This window comes from Diachasmimorpha longicaudata, chromosome 7 (assembly GCF_034640455.1).
Source record: "Diachasmimorpha longicaudata isolate KC_UGA_2023 chromosome 7, iyDiaLong2, whole genome shotgun sequence".
Lineage (NCBI taxonomy): Eukaryota > Metazoa > Arthropoda > Insecta > Hymenoptera > Braconidae > Diachasmimorpha > Diachasmimorpha longicaudata.
In genome coordinates, this window is record NC_087231.1 from 5345920 (window position 1) to 5363354 (window position 17435).

The following is a 17435-nucleotide window of genomic DNA, read 5'->3' on the forward strand; positions in this document are numbered from 1 at the left end:
CTTCTACCACACCGCAACCAAACATCGTCTGTCCCGCTCGACTCCCACCTCAATTGGCATTTCGTGCACTCAACCAGAAAATATTTCGCGGATTTGTATTCCCGTGTGAGTCAAACCGAGATCGATCATTGCACAACGCCGGTTCATTAGGTTAATGCCCAACAAATTACTTACAGTTCCTGTGTTAATTCCCTGGTCTGCCTGGCTGTGGGTGTAAATTGATGGTCTATCGTATCTGGCGGGGGATCTGTCGATGGTATCGGTGATTTTTTTTTAACTTAGAATCACATGAACAAAAGGTAACTGTAGTGGTTAGCAATTTTCACATGCAAGTTCCTTGAATTAGGGCAATACTATCAGTTTCACCCATCGAAAGAAATGTAATAAAATCGATGGTAGAGAGATAGATTAATTGATGATACCCTCGGGTGGCATTGGGAAGGAATAATAAATAACACAATTTTTGCACAAAAATGTTAATGTAATAACAATAATATAATAATGAGTGTATACATGATTTTTAATACAAATTTTTTTTTGTTTATTATTTTTTGTTTATTCTTTAGTGTGTATCCTACCCGAGTGGGCTTGGAGTTGTACAAGTGGAACTCGGTGATTCACAATTGGAAGAATTGAAGGAGAGAAGAGGAATAAATGGTTCGAGGACCACTCGTGCGAGTAGAAATTTGTCTTATTTTTTATTTTTGTTTACCGAGAACTCCGGCTGCGCCAAGCCCACTCTCACCAATTGTAACGAGTTTATATTAACATTTAATAATAGTTTTGCTTTTCTTTCAATCTGATTTAATGAAATGGGTGGAAACCGTATACGTGGCATCTAGCTAAATGCGATTACAAAAGAAACAAGAAGGTGATGAAGAAATAAAATGATATATCTGTATTGTGGGTATAACCATTGCCCTAAACCTTTCTCCTTGAAAATTTCATTCACCACTGTCTTCTCTCTTTATTTTATGGAGTTAACTATACAAGGCAAATTTGCAATAATGTCAGAACGTGTTCTTAGCACCTACAACATAATAAAAAACAAGTATGTACGCTTCTCATGGGTATGTACAGAGCACATAAAAACTTTGTACAACAAAGTTTTGAATTTTAATGACAAAACGTGCAAAACTTACTCCCCTTAACATCACTTTTATTCTTGAACCTCTCACTCCTTCGATTCGATGAAGTAACAATGTCAATTGTATTACAAACTAATCTGGAGCCTGAACTTGTCGCAACCAAGATGGGTAATGATTTTACTGAGTGATAAAAAAAAATCTCAAGGGATACAGAGTGGGAAATAAATTTTACTGCCATTTTTAATCCCCACTTCCAAGTTGAAAATCCACAATGCACCTTCTCCCGCGCAATTCAGCACATAAAGACATTTTTTACGATAACCGGATAAAAAAAGTTTCATGTTACAGTGATAAAATACACTATGAAGTGGCATAAAGTATTTCATGCGAAAGTAATACCCCTTAAAAATAAATATAAAGTATAAAAAATATTGATTTAGATCGTGACCACATTTTTTTTTCTTATATTATTCTTGGATGAGAGCCCATTTCGCATGAGAAAAAAACATTCTGGAAATGCTAATAAAATTTCATCTTGGTTGGAAGCCAAGTGGCAAAAGTCCCTGAAATATAGTAAGGTTCTTTTCTTCCTCGGTATTTATTTTTTCCTTTTTCATGTATGAGTGCTGGAGCAGGAGGAACTACGAAACGACGGAATAACGATGCCACAAAGAACCTGGTACAAGATATACATTCAGGCTTAGTATGGAGAACGATGACGATCCCTCATGCTGGTGAATAGAGTAGAAAAAATTGCTCATGAAAATAACGTTGGACGGATATTCACGTCATATCTGGAATAAAATATTTCCCTTGATATTCACAATCAGCAGATGCCAACTGATCCTCCAGCTGTCTCATAACCGAGACAGTGGTGTCAGTATCATTATCAGCGATCTTCAATTCCATCACAATACTGGGATATCACAGCGCTGGTGCTGATCGATCGTTGGTCTTTGTTTTCCTCAGTTTAACCGTTGCAAATGCATTGTTACTTCTGGAAGAGACTTATCAGTTAATTAAGGGATGCACAGAATGTCATAATTGGACGCTGTCTACAAAGCTAACGGAGACAAAGTGCTCTAGCACAACACGACACTAGCATCGCACACAACGAAGGAACATGTACGTCAAGAAATACAAATTAATATAAGTAATAACTAATAAAGAAAATAAAACTTAATAAAAACAAATGGAATGGGTAATAAACTTAAGTACGAGAGTGGAGTAGAATTGAGTGTTCATTTCTTCTTCTTCTTGTTATTGACAGATGCATCCACACCCCACAGGTCATACCAAGGGCCACAAGTGTTCTTCTCCCTCTCTCTGTCGCTATCCCGCCGTAATTTCGTCCGCGGCAGGAGTGTCTTCTCCGCCTGCTCCTTCACGACAATACAACTGTAAGTTGACTCCTCATCAGACGCCTCTGTTTCCGAGAAATTCTGAATCAAGCCATCATCATCATCCCCATAGGATTTCATTCTTCGTTCGCCTTTCTTAGCTTCGTTATTCTCCTTCAACTCGGCAACAACCATATTTCGCTTGGCCTCCAGACTGCGTTTTCGTTCTTTCTCCAGAATCGCTTTCCTGGACACATTCCCAACGAAGTAAGATCTCTCCTCCCTTTGGACTCTGTATTCAGATCGTTCGACTGCTTTTGGCCGTTCAGCCGGCGTTGGAAAGTCGTCGAAGTAATCCGATTTATCTGGTACGAGACTGCGTTCGGCTGGCTTCGGCTCCTCACGCTCGTGATCACGAGTTGGGCTTCGATCATTCGTGAGTGTATTGTCACTGCTGCGAGAATCTTTACCGATGCTCCTACCCGATCCGGAATTATTGTCGGGTGACGATTTCCGGGACATCTCCGAGTCGTCCTTGATCTTGTGATCCTTGTCCTCGCGCTTCACCATCTTGGGAATGTCAACGAGAGATCTGTGCTGCCACAGGGCCATTCCCTCCAGTACCTCCGAATCTCGACGGAATCTCCAGAAGGACTTTGTCCTCTTCACCAATTTTGGACTCTTCATGTCAATATCGTATGCACGACCTGTCTGCACCAAGTGGCCAAGCGCTGTACTTTGTCTTGGCAAATTCTTCCTGTCATTATTCAGGGTATTGTTATTCGTGTCATTGCGCTCTGGACTCCTTGTATCACTCGGCTCCCTTTTACGGTCCTCAGACGGTTCATTTTGCCGATAGGCCACTTGAACCTTCTCAATCACTTTAGACCGCTCGAGTTTCGTTTCAAAATTCGACTCATACCCCCGATCCTTCTCGAGTGTACCTGGTGTACGTGAAAAACGTCCGGGTTCACCGTATATCTCCTCCTTCTCGGAGTACCTGCGCTCTCTGTATGGCTTATCACGTGGTCGCTCTGGTGCATCCTCAAAAGGTGGTCTCGGTCGCTCGAATCGTCGGTTTGAATTCCTCTCAACATTCTTCTTCCGATCTGGATTCTTTTCAAATGTCCTCTCACGCTCATAAGTTGTCTGATGATTCTTCTCCTGATATCTGTCTCGCTCGAATCGATCACGGGACTGTGTAGCTCTTGCATCACGCTCATACTTCTCATAACTCGGTGGCTTCTCGCGGTCCAAACTCTTGGTGTATTCCTCCCTACGTCTCTCAACAAACTTCGGTGGACTGTGTTCACGGGCATACTTCTGAGCTGTTTGCTCAAGCTTCTGTGCTATGTGCTCGACTTTGCGTCCAGTTTCCGGAATGGTGATGGTGCTGGCATCCTCTGAGTCCGAGGCTGACGATACAGATTCACTCTTCTCATTCTCGTACTTGTGGCTCTCGCGGTCTCGGTCGTTGGATTGGTAGCGCTCGTTGTGATTGTTGTCATGATTATCGTAGTACTTTTTATCCTCAAATTTATCGGAATAATTATTTGTGACGTAAGTCTCCTCCTCGTCGTTATTTATCTCGCGGTCTTCCTCGTCTGACTCGTCCATGTCTCGTTCACGCTTGACGTTTTCCCTTCTATCCTCATGGGATCTCCGGCTCGACTCCCTCGGACGTTCATCACCATTTGTGTATCTACCATTACGTTCAATCTCCTGCCTTCCACGTGACTGCTCGTAATCTGACTTTCTAGTTGATTCACCCTTTCTCTCACGTTTATCACGTAACTCGGGGTCTAGCTTGCGTTGTGGATCCTGAGTGTCACCACGTCGTCTGCCGTTCGCAGATGTGTACCTTCCCTCGAGATCACCTCCTTTGTTGGTAGTTTGATGCTTGGATTCTGACCACATCTCCATACTATTTCTGTACATGTTCCAGCTCTTTTCGTCCCGGGGGATTGTTTTCCAGGAGTCATTCTCCCAGTCCTTGTTCTTATCGTCTGCATCCCTCTGCTGGGGTGACTGATTTTGCTGCTGTTGCTGCTGCTGCATCGCCCTCTCCGCTGCCTCCAGACGATCCCCACGAGTTTTTCTCCGTCTTTGTCTGGGTTTTTTCGTTTAACGTGTGTTTTTGGTTTCGCCGGGAATTCGTGGTGGGGGGAGAGAACGAATTTTAAACAAACGTGAATATAATAAAATGAAAAAAAAAAATTGTCTGGTAGAGAATTGAGAATGATAATATGTGGAGGACTACCCGAGGATTGCGGTGAAAAAAAAAAGGAGGGAGAAGAGTACACCCATGCGGAAGGACACTCGCGAGATAGGGGGAAGAGAAGGGCCACCACCGGCACGCGTTTAATTCCATCGACCGCGGTAACGCATGCGGAATCTACAAAGAATACCAGAGAAGTATAGAGAAAAATGTAATCTAAGGGAAAGGGAGGGGAGGGGATTTGGAGGGTTGTAAAAGCCTCGCCCTCGGCATTCGGATAATCCCCAAATGAAAGAGTTTTTAGTCTTCAATTTTTACTGCACGTTTGAGGAGATGTAAATACACCATTCGGATTTTTACTTTTTTTAGAAGCTGCAGAGGAGGTCATAAATTAGCTGGGATTATGGAATTGGCGATTCTACGAGCCAACAGCATTTTCCGGCTTGCCTGCGTATTATTTAATCTTCCTTTTTTCTTCTACACTTAATATCAAATTGGCCAAGTGAGTTTCGTCCTCAGATGTATGGGATTCGCGTATTGGGTGGGAGCATTGCCAAAGGGAATATTCGACCACAATTCTACTACAGGCACCTGGTTACGTCCAAATGATCGTTCCAGGATCAGCGAAAATTAGCGATTGTACAAAGCCTTGATGCAGGATAAATAAGCCAAAAAAATAATAATTGTTTTCAGACGTGAGTTTTAAAAGGCTTGAGTTGCGAATTTTCCATGTTACGTTTTTTAAAGTCAACTTGACAAAATCGATAACTCCGGCTGCTTAATCCAAATTTATGAAAATGGGAGCGAATATAATTAAATGAATAAAGAAATATAATTACTAAAACCAAATTATTTGAAGCTTTCTTTCAAGACCTTTGCAAACTCAAGTCGAATGAATTTTGTCTGTATGACCATCAACACTTGTTCAGCTACTGGGGTTTGGGATAATAGTTGAAGAAGGGGTAGCGCTAGGGGAATAGTCCGGCAGCCGAGACCAAAGCTGTTGTGTGGTCCTGAGGTATGTGCTTGAAGCCAAGTCATGCTTACCTCATTGCTTCATCGTCACTGTAGTCAATGTCGGGCTGGACTGGTGGTTCGTTGGAGAAACCACTGTCATTGCTGCTGTGAAGTGAAGTTACCGCTTGTGGGGGAGGAATTGGTGGCACAGGGGGCTGAACGCGTCGACCACCTGCCAAAAGGGACGGCAGTGTTCCCGATGGACGGATCTGAAAATGATAGTTCAAGTATTCTCGAGATACTCCGAGAGGGAAATAAGAGCGAAATTGGATTAATTTGCTTCGTTTTCCTCCTGTTCAAACTGATAAAGCAAGTTTCACTATTTTTCCCCGAAGATGAAACAAAATTCTTATCTCTGGAGAAGGCCAAAGTTTTCATCCTCCAGAGATGTTACCGGAGTCGATAAAACTTTGTTTTTCGTCAGAGGATAAAACTTGAGGTTTTTCAACGGGAGTTGAGTGTCATAAAGTATTTACATTCTCAAGTTCGATAATTCACTTTGAAAAAAAAAAAAATGTTCAACGTCTCACCGATTTTGGCTGTCGTCCTGTAGGAGTTGCAACGTTGTACGAACTGTGGCTCTTCGGGACATTCGTCGGGGTACTGGTGATTCCACTACCAATGTTGTTATTGTTGCCTACATTACCATTTCCAATAGTACTCAGCTCATCAATACTGGGCGGCGGTCGTGATGGGGGTGGTTTGCAAGGCGGCATTGCTCTTGGCTCTGGTGATCGACCATTGTTAGCAGCATGGTTTGGTGAGCTATAGAAATATTTAACACAGACAATTCAATTGCGACTCCTACTAAATTTTCCAAGAATTATCTCGCGCTTCTGCCCAATTCTCTTTACTATTATGTTTCAAATATTTTTTAAAAAACGACTCAAAGGTAAAATATCCTGCTCTCCCATTATTTAGTGAAACAACAAAATGTAAAACGTCAATAACTTCAAGATCCATCCCCCCGATACGAAGTAATTTTCCTCTCATAGTGAGCAATTTCCCGGTGAAATTCAGCGAAGCAAAACTTTTAAAAACCCCTGAACTTTATGGGTTAAAGCTTGAGAGTCAAAAGAATATCCTGTGCTCTCAACAAAAGAGTTTACGATCACCAAGGCGGTCAGGATATCCTACTGCCTCCCATTCTCTCTGTATTCTTAAAGAATACGGGATAGAGCCCACCACTTTACGTTTATGGGTGGATGGAATGAGAAGGGTGAGGGGGTGGATGGTGTAATCGAGTAACATCGTATATCCTTGTCCACGAGATTGCAAGGTAACGTGTATCGACTTGGCTGCAGTCGATCGACCGAAGTGATACTGTACCCAAGGATTTGCGAGGATATTATACCCACCCTCTCCCCTTCACCGCTTGAACGTGTCCGGTCAAATTAACCCCGCTGTCGTTGACACACGCGCAGTCTGGGATAAATTTCGAATTCCCCCACCCACTTGATCCTCATTTTACACCTATTCGTAACAGTTTCTATCGGGCTGTCTCGCTCATGTTTGCTCATCACGATATTCAAATCGATGGTTATCATCGACTCCATCCAAGTGGATAGGACTACGAGTGTCATTATGCAATTGATAGCTTGAGTTAAACTCACCCTAAACTATCGTCTATTAGAATTTCAGTGTAAGCCAGCGGAAACCACCCGGAGCTCTGGGTGCGGAGATTCTCACCGAACTGCCAGCCCTTCTGACGATCTCCTGGAAGGAAAACATTGGAGTAGATTAATGTCGACGATAAATTATTCCCCATATTTTTAATTACTCTCATTGCTATTAGAATTATCAGTAAACTACGCTCGAAGGTTCGTTGGTTTTTAAAGATAAGCAATCTCTCGCTGAAAGCCAGACATCTCACGATGACTTTTTCAACAGCATAGTAAACCATTCGACGTTCAGCCCTCCCCCAGGACCCCCTTCGTCCTCATCGCCAAAGTCAAAAGAATTTATAGCTCCAACTGTCGATATTCCCCCGAATAAAACGACTTCCTGCTACCATTAATCTCGATAATGACCATTCGAAAGATGGTAAGACCCTGAAAACAAATTCTTGACTCACCCATGAGCGCGATAAGATCACCCTCGAGGAAGCTCAGTTGATTCTCTCCCGAGCTCAGATAAGCAAAAAGTGCACGAGCAAGTGAAGTTTCACCCCACACCCCAGAGGAGCTACCAGTTCCACTGGTGCCACTGGTACCAACAACACTGTTACGCGATGCTGGTGCCATGGATCTCGGCCTGGGTGGAGTTTCCGGAACATCTGCATCGGAAAATAACCGTTATTTTCAGTTTCAATATTTCGTCCGAGGATCATTTAATTGACCACTCGAATCACAAAACCATAGCGATATGGAAGGAGGTGAAAAAAAAAAATCAACCTCCACTGTTCGTTCATGATTTCTTTTTTGCGAAACAAGAGAGCCACTTGACTACTCCCAGTGAATCCATCGAATTCCAACAATATCAATTCACTCAATGCACAATTCAGCACAGCTGGGGGATGGTAGGGGTGCACTACGGAATAAATGCATCCGATATGCACAAATGTTTTGAAATTGCCAGCGAGATACAACATCATATTTTACAATCCATCACAAGTATCCGGAGAATTATCTAACCGCAGTTTTTAACATTTATTTATTTTTTTTTTGAAAAACTGGGAAAGAATAGATCGGCAAAGATGATAAGTGATTGCATGGGCTCGTGCACTTTGGGATTGAATTTATGATAATCGTGTGAATGCTTTTGTCCCGGCAAGTTGTTGTAAACCACAAAGGGTGATGTATCGTGGGGATTAATCACCTGGTCCCAGTGAAAGACTCGAGGCATGGAGATTCGCCTCTGACCTTGCCCTTGATAGCGCCGAGGATATATGCGATCCGGCATTTGGATGAATCGAGGGTGGATGACTCGGTGGTTGGCCGAGACGCAGCTCCAGACAAGAACTATCCATGCTTCTTGTCTTACGTAGTTGGGAACTCATGGTCAGTTCTGACCCACCATTCTCCTCATCTTCCGGCCAGAAAGACACTTGCTGTTCACGAAAATTTAAATACTCACGTGAAAATGTAAATTGAGTTCTGAGAGAAGAAATTGGTCTGAATACTTCAACAGGAAAATGGTTAAACAACAGATAAATATTATAGACTTCATTGATTGAATTCAACAGTTGAAGTCATCCATAGAACACACAAATTTTCCACAGAATAAATTTCTTCTCTCAGCGATGGGGTTAAATAGAAAAGTTAATTCTATTAAAAGTTGTGTTTACCCGTAGCCTAGACGCAAACATATCCTCAACTGATTGGGGCAAATATTCGCGGGTATTCGCAACTTCACGCCACTCATCTACAGATGGATGCAGAGCTGCCAGTGCAACTTCGTGGAAACTCGCGTAGTGTTTTGCCAATGAACATTGCCGCTCCAATACGAAACCATATCTCCTGCGTTCCTGAGTCATTGCCTGTAAAATATTCATCTCGTGTTTATTCAATGTATTCATATCAAATGTTTGGGTTTGTATCGTTCATCGTATTCAATGAGAACTAACATTCTTGAGACTCTGTTCACAGAAAGCATCTAATTTAGATTTTTCCTCCTCGAGTATTTGCATATTTTTAAGCTCCTTATCCATGGCGAGACCGCCCTTACTTGCACCGCGTGATTTTTTTCGCTGCTTTTTCATCGTTGCCGCCGCTTTGCTGTAAGTCTCTGATCTGGTTTTATGCTGCTGGAGAAATTTTTTTTGCTCACTCTGAAAGTACATGGGAATTTCATTATGAAGTATTTTTCATCCAATTATTTATTCATCATGATAAATAGTTTCAGGCGCCTCCTTACCTGGACTACTTTCGTATCCTTTTCAAGATTAGTTTCCAGGGGCACTAGGAGATCAACGTAGAACGCTTTCAACTGAAAAATTAGAGTATAATCGTATTATTCACCAAATTATTTCTCTCGACCAATTTTTTGTTGCTCTAATAAATATTTATATTCAATGAAATGTCCATTTTTGAGCGTTAAAAACCCTTGAAAGATCGAGTCTATTCACTGGGCAAATAAATTCATCCGGTTAATTCGGGTTAATCATCCCCTTGGATGAAAAAAAACTGAATAATTCGATTAACAAAATGTTGAGCACGAATGCGGTTCAAGAGGTAGTTGTGAGAAAATGAATCCGTCCGGAGATGACCCTTGACCGGTGCTTGACCCGTTTCTGAGCTTAATTACATTGAGGAGGTAGTGGAGTTTGTACGATAGAAAGTTCAAGCCGTCGTTTCAAAAGCACCACACGAATGGCACGCTCCAGGGGCTGCCTATCTGGTTTTCTCTAGTTGTGGCCATGGTCACGAGTTAGCTGAAGGATAGTTAATTGGCGACTTCTGGCGCTTCTCCTCAGCTATTCAGAGATGAAATGAAAAAGCCCACTCGAGGTGATTTTTCATAACAACCCAACAAGATACAGTTTTCCTTTTCATTCGAGTAGTGTATCCGCGGCGTTTAAAAGCAATTCCAATGAAAATATATAAAAAAAAATGTGAAAGCTCATATTGCAGTGCAGAAGACTGAACTATCGGATGCACTGGAAAATTCGAATAAAACAACCGGTGAAATTGCACAAAAAAATGAAACTTGTATCGAAATTCGACATAGGTAAAAGGTATTTTTATACGGCCAACGAGGAAAAAAAAAATCCCAAAGCGAACTGAACAGTGGAGGTGCCCCGGAGGCAATAGCCAAACGAATCCCCGAAATTCCATTGGCTTTTGCTTCAACTCTAATTCCAAGCGGTTTTTCTCGCTACGATGGATACCAATTTTTCATTCATCCTTTTTCCTAGGCTTAATAAACATTGATTAGAGACTGGCCAAGCTCTTGGTATCAAAATACGTTTGAAAAAAAAATGGAAGAAAAAGTGGAATAGTCATTTTAAAAAAATATATCATCGGGTTGGAGACCAGGAGAGGCTGAAACAAGGGTATTCGTTGGGTTCGTGAAATCGCTGTACGCCTCGTTGCCCTCGCCGCTTCCCTCGTCAGCCGACTCAATAAAGGGCACGTTCCGTTTTATTTTCCGCAGTCACCCCCCCCGTAGAATCGACAGTGCCGAAACGTTGAAAAACTACGTGTTGTATAAAAAAAAACAAAAGAAGTAAAAATCCATCCCCGAGTTTATGTCTTAGAGGGCGTAAATTTACTTTTCCCACTTGGATAAAAGGTCCTGGGATCAGAGGAAACAGGACAATTCGCCCGAGTAACAAACTTTTAAGACTCTCGTCTTTTCTCCTACATTGGGCAATGATGTCGGTGGAGTATCGGCGTGGATTTAACCCCCCCGAGCATTTGATATTGATGGAGATTATAGGAGGAAATAAAATACTGAGGGTCTTCATGAAGTCACAGACCTCTCGGCAGCGCCAAGTGCCTTCACAAACGGATGAACCAGTCAGAGGGGGCGATGAAAGTCATGAGGGGGTGAGAGCGAGTGAAATGGACGTGCAAACATTTCTCTCTGTGCAAATTTAAACCGGCTGGAAAACGCCGCTCTTCTCCCTTCCTCCTCCTCCTCCTCCCCCCCCCTCTCCGCCTTCTTTTCTTCCTTTTTTGTATCCACGTTCTCCTACGAAACTTCGCACACGAGAGATACGCGTTGTGGTTACAGTTGCACTCAAAGGCTCCGAGAGGTTTGGATTTGAAAAAAAAAATATACCGGCTTTCACCCTTTCACCCTCTTCTATTTATTCTCTCGGATCCCTGTTTTTCCCCGAGTCTTCAGCCAACCAAAACCACTCATTCGACGCTATCTGGATGACCCCTGTGGCCATTTAATGTTGAGACTTGGATTTTCCATTTTGGTTGTGTGCCCACACGGGGCATTCCGCTGCCCCTTTCCAGGCCACTTTCTTAGCCTTCGTGAATTAAACTTTGAAACCTCACCACGTCGAACCTGGCAGCCACTTAATCGGATTAACTGAGAGTTCCAAGTTGGGTCTATATACATCTTGTACTTTCTACGTCCAACTCTGCTCCCTCGAGGCTCTACGGTTGAGTTTCCAATTATCCACGTGTGAAGCATGTCGTGATGAGGTGAATATTTTTGGTTATTCGGACGGGAGTTGGGGTATCATCTTACGAGATGCCATAATTCATGGCAGGAGATGAATGTAGCGTAACAGAAACGATCCCTTAATTATTTACGAAAAAAAATGTATGAGTTAATTCGTCGAGTCCGAATCATATGCGTTACCTCCAATGACTCACACTATCGTGCACTTTAATCCGATTCGCCTCCCCCCCATAATCATTACCATGAAACTCCAGTAATACTGACCGTTGCCCTCAGTATCATTCGCTCAACAGCAATTCCATTGCCCGCCATTGAAATAAACTCAGCGTCTAGAAGTCCTCCAGCCAATCGAGCTTGACATGAAGTGTCTCCCGAAGCTCCTGCCTCCCTCCCCCCCCGCCCCACAAAATCTATATCTCAGCCATCCAATTCTTGCTGAAGAAAAATCTGTCTCCATCGCTATCCCCTTGCCCCTGAACCCCGGAGGATCTCAGCTCGCGGGTTTCTCGAGGCAGGGAACCACCCCCAGGATGCGAATCTAATGTGGACGTTTTCCATCTCAACGTCGTTCTTCAACATTTCCACCGAGCAAATGTGAAAAACGAGAAATCAATCCAACGAACCAATGAGGTCAGTAGTGCAGCATTCAACTATATTCAAGAGCCTTGAGTTAAAAATTATGTGCGACGTGGCAGCGATAGTCTGTAATCTCAGGAAATAGACGAAGAGCTCCGAGGGTGAAGCTCCACTGATATACAGTGGCGACGGTGGAATGAATTTATTCGGGTCACCAAAAGATAAAAAAAGGTCAACAGTTGCACTATCGTGTTATGATATTCCACAATCTATTTGTAGGGATAGTTATATTGAGCTGTTTGAGGACAAATTATGGTGTGAAAATATTTAATTAGTAGGCGAGATAAATCATGATATGATAAATTAATATAATCGTGATATAATGGAATCGTAAATGAAATTAGTTTTCAGGTCCACACGCCCCGGAAACTATATCGACGGGGCTTGAGGAAAAATTGTGTGCGACATGGCACCGAACGCCTGTAATCTCAGGAAATAGACAAAGAGCTCCGAGGGTGGAGCGCACTGATATACAGTGGCGAAGGTGGAAAGAATTTACTTGTACCACCGCAAAATAAAAAAATCAAGTAAAATACTGTAAAAAGAAATAACGATAGAGAAGCTCTATGCTCAGCACACACGCTATTCTCTTTTCTCTCCACCTCTATTTCAATGTTTTCTTTTTCTTTCTCCTATATTTCCCTCATTCCTTTTTTTTTCCTTCCGCAGTGGCGGCTCCTTATCCAGGAATATTTATCGTCCCATTCCGTTCTCTTAAGTACACGGTAAGAGCCACATTTTTCCGTCTATTGTCCGGGGTAAAAGTGCGAGGAAAAATAGAGTCGGGGAAAAAAAATCTGTCGTCTCACGGCTGAAAGAGAACTGCGTTTGTGGATGTGCGGGACTAACACTCGGAGTTGTAATTGGTCGCTGAGATTTCGGTAATAAAGTCCTTTATGTCTTGTAAATAATGATGGAGGTTCTCGGAAGGGAAAGAGTGAAGTGGGGGAGTAATTGCACTCGTCTGAGTTTGCCCCCGGTACTTAGAGCAGATGATACATATTGTATCCATCAAACAGAAGGGTAATGGGGGAGGGGGCAATAATTTTCGGTTATTCGACAATTTTCCTTGCTGTTAACATTTTCGCGACGGATTTTGGCACATAATATTCGCGGGAGAAATTTTAGTTAAAAATATTTTGTTGTCATTTCCTGGCAAATAACGGGCTCCCACTTTCACTTTAAAAATGAACTACAAACTCATTCGACTGTCTCAATAATTCATACATAATTGTCGCCTCATCAGGGAGCCAACGAGGACAACGTCATACATAATGAAGTGATAAAGGCCACGAAAACGCGGAAGAAATTAATTGACTGCTACTCTCAATGTACTCAAAGAACGTACACCTCAAGTTTTTTAACTTTCCAATTAATATTCCGCCGGAATGTTCCGGTGGGTCGCGTTGGTTTTCACACCGAGAGACTCTTCTTGCTATTCTCAGTGCATAAATCAGAGCTTTTAATTGCCTCGCTTTATTTAAATAATTTGAATGCCCAGTGACTACACGCAAAAACGTTTTCACCGCGGTGGCAAAGTCGTCTCGGGATATTCTCAATTTTCACCAGCAATGGGGTTGTTCTCTTTGCTTGAACTTTCTTCAGTAAATTTCATTTCCTCGGTTTTCGCGTGTTGAATGAGGACTAACCGGGGTGACTTTAATTTTCAATTCTCCCTTTTCTTTTTTCTTGTGACTTACGATGTTCATTTCCTGTTCTTGGATCTCCTTGTAGACCTCCACGATTCTCATCAATGCTGAGCCTGCAAGCAGAAGATTTTTTCGTTAATGAATGCAGTGAAAAATTATTAATTTGATTATTTTCATCAGTAAATACATGATTAATGCATGAGTCAGGTGCTCTGGTATTGTTCGTTCATGATTCCCGGAGTTTGAAAGGCATAATAAATTTCCCCCCTCAGATCCACTAGTTTTCATTCAGATCCCGAAAATTCTCGAACAGTCGTACAATTTTAATAAAAATTTCTCTTTGTTCCCTGATATTTTCGCATAACTTTCAGTAATAAATTCTGTCCTTGTTCGCTGATTCACTTAATTTAACCTCAATTCCCAAAAGGGAATTTTTGATAAAATAAAGCGGAATCGATCAGCGGTGAAAGCCATTAAAAAATACCGTGGGTAACTGGTGTAAAAGTTTGGGGGACTTGGTGAAAATGCGACACGAAGGAGGTGGGTTTATACCAGTGTTGAGAGGAAAAGTTGTAGTGCGGGTTATGGGGGTGATGCTTGCGGTACAGCGGCCTGAATAATTCAGAGGCCAGTGGCGATACTTTAATCCAGCTGGTGAGGGCAGGGGTTGAGAGTGGTCGCGGGACAGACTTAAGCGTCAAGCGCTTTGCCGAGAGTGACTTTCCCAAAGCTTTTCGGTGGTGAGAAGCAAAAGGCCCGGGTCTAGTACTCCCCGTAAAAACATCATGCCTCGTCTCCAACTTTGGTGGGCAAATTTTTAACGTCGAAGAGGTAAAAAAATTCCCGGTGAATTTTTTGCAATTGCAGGTGGTAATCCAGTGGGAGAACCACTCCTTGAATATCGTGTGGGTAAATCCCATTGTAATAGACACATGGCACAGTCTGAAGTAAACCCACCACTTGGAGAATGGAATCAAAAGAGTAAAAGCTACAGATATATGTACATGTATACCGGACGTAACGCGGCGTAACGACGCTTATGGGGCTTTGGCCCCGATATGCGGCTTCACCGAGAGGGATCGGGTTAATGCTCGGGTGCAAGGGGTTTAGCAAAGCAGCGTAAACATCGACAACAACCCCCTTTGTAAACCCACCCACCCTCTCATGCACATTGCGTTTTGGTATTGTACGCAATTTCATTTTGTCTCCATTTTCCAACTGTCAATAAATATGGAGGGGAAGATGGTAATATTGGGAGAGAAATAATTCTATCGCCAATAGAGAAGACAGTCTGATCTTCAGGGGTGTGCCTTCAATTTTTTTTCATTCCGCCCCAGTTAATGAGAAGACGCCACTGTGGACTGCAGTGAGTGAAACATTTGGAGTTTTTAATTATGAAAAAAAAATTGAAAAATATTTATAACCTAGCGGATTTATCAGCGAAGTAATTTAATCCATTTGCCGATTTTTGTGAGAATTAATGAATCATTTGAATTTTTTTTCTTTAAGGTAATGGTGCTCGATATAGCCGAGGAGACAATTAAATTAATTTATCATAAATTTTTACGATTATGCCACGAGCCAGGGAAAAAGATAAGGTGATCATGCTATTTGATAATGTCAGCAATTTTCGACTCCATTACGTGCTTAACAACCCATTCAATCCTGATACTCCTCGAGATGCGAAAAATAAATGGTTTATCGGGAAAGCATTAGCCCTCAAACATTCGCCGGATTAATGCTACAAGAACCGGTTCAATAACAAACTTTATGGCACAACTCAGTTTCCCCTATAATCTATCCAATACAAAACATCGTAAAAATTATTTTAGGAGTAAATAATTCAGGTGTAATCTTAACGCGTTTTGCGAGCGAAATCCATTAGTATAATGAGCGGATCACTGTAATTTTGAAGATGAAGGGACACTATCCAGACACTGGTCCCTAACAATTCTTTATAACCTCCGCAATGCCATGTCACGTGGCAAAGTCATGAGGGTGGCGTGGTATTTTCCACTCAGATATAACGGAATTTCACTTGCAATTAAATTCTCAAAACTGTGAAAGCCAGTGTCATCACTCGCAGCCCCCTTAAACATCTTCCCCGGATGGTTTAAATAATTAAACCGAGTAAGGAGAATGAAAAAATAATACCCAGTGTGTTGTAGTGACGAAATGGCCGGAAGCTCATAAAAGCCCAGGCCCTTCGTGAATTGTTGATGCCACTGGGCGGGAGACAACGGGAAAATAAGTGCGAAATTCGGGAGACACTGAGTTTTTTTTCAATTCAAACAGATATAGAAATTTAATATTTCCATCTCAAAAATCTAATTAAATCGAATTTACAGGACGTCTATAAAATTTAATCATTCTCTGGAATAATGAGAGTTCATAGGCTTGGATTACGTTTGGTGCATCCCATAACTGCGACTCTGGCCCCCATGGGCCCGGATTTCCCCTGAATATCCGAATAAACCGCTGATAGATCCTGGAATATTCAAATGACGTTTGAAGATGATTCCCGTCCTTTCTCCCAGCGCAACGAATCTAAACCCAAACTACTGTTTGAGGGAATTCAATATTTGGCGATGGTGAATACGGTGGCCCGATACCCACCAGAATTCTCCGACATTGTCCATTCCGTTTGATTTCCTCCAATCGTTTCACCAAGATTCGCCAAACCGTAAGATCGTTTCCCTCCCAATATCGGTCAATCGCGGTGCTCACTCGGCCGTTCCCAAATATTCGAGTGCTCGGCTCACAAGAACCCTGTGAGCTCCACTCGGGAGCCGAAAACTTGTACTTGAAGAACAAAACCAAGAGGAATAAATGGACAGCTTCCGACGCGGCACTACACCCCCCACCCCTACCAACGGCCCAACTTAATATTGCTTTATTCAACTGCAATGCGGATGGGCGGGGTGGCTCATGAGCTTGCACTAGGAGTTCATGTTTTGCGTATATGGCAAGAAGAAGACGGAGGAAAGGAGGCGATGGGAGAGGTGGGTCATGATATTTATTCCATTCGTGCAATTTCACCGCTCAGACGGTGGACAAGTTCCGGGATTTTAGTCGCGTGGAGGAATATTTTTGATAAATATTGTTACATCGTTTCATAATCTTCAACAAAATTCCGTTAACATGACTGGCGACTTCCGGAAAAACTTCACGACTGGCATAATTTTTAAGATAAATTTCTCTCCGTGAACCCCTGAACGTTTTTGAAACTGCAACCACTGCACGCGAGGCTTTACCCTGATGGAATATTCAGACGTGAGTAATGGTTATGGCCAATACTCATGGCATTAATATTTTATGGATACTATATCACAGTGGAAGTAATCGCTCTATTGAAATTGCTCGTTACGAAAATTAATGATTCATAATTTTTCTGTGAAGCTTACGA

At 42.4% G+C, this 17435-nt stretch overlaps 1 protein-coding gene across 1 annotated transcript in view; it reads right to left on the reverse strand.

Annotated features, from left to right (window-relative positions):
- Window positions 1-459: 459 nt before the first annotated feature.
- LOC135164897 (trichohyalin) overlaps window positions 460-17435 on the reverse strand; it is a 76788-nt gene continuing 59812 nt past the window's right edge. Inside the window, exons 5-14 of the mRNA XM_064125673.1 lie at window positions 14081-14142; window positions 9519-9590; window positions 9229-9432; window positions 8950-9141; window positions 8481-8712; window positions 7738-7938; window positions 7277-7379; window positions 6194-6428; window positions 5694-5872; window positions 460-4538 (exon numbers count right to left, since the gene is read on the reverse strand). Coding sequence (XP_063981743.1) covers window positions 2330-4538; window positions 5694-5872; window positions 6194-6428; window positions 7277-7379; window positions 7738-7938; window positions 8481-8712; window positions 8950-9141; window positions 9229-9432; window positions 9519-9590; window positions 14081-14142 — 3689 coding nt within the window. The 3' untranslated portion in view covers window positions 460-2329. The remainder of the gene's footprint in view (window positions 4539-5693; window positions 5873-6193; window positions 6429-7276; window positions 7380-7737; window positions 7939-8480; window positions 8713-8949; window positions 9142-9228; window positions 9433-9518; window positions 9591-14080; window positions 14143-17435) is intronic.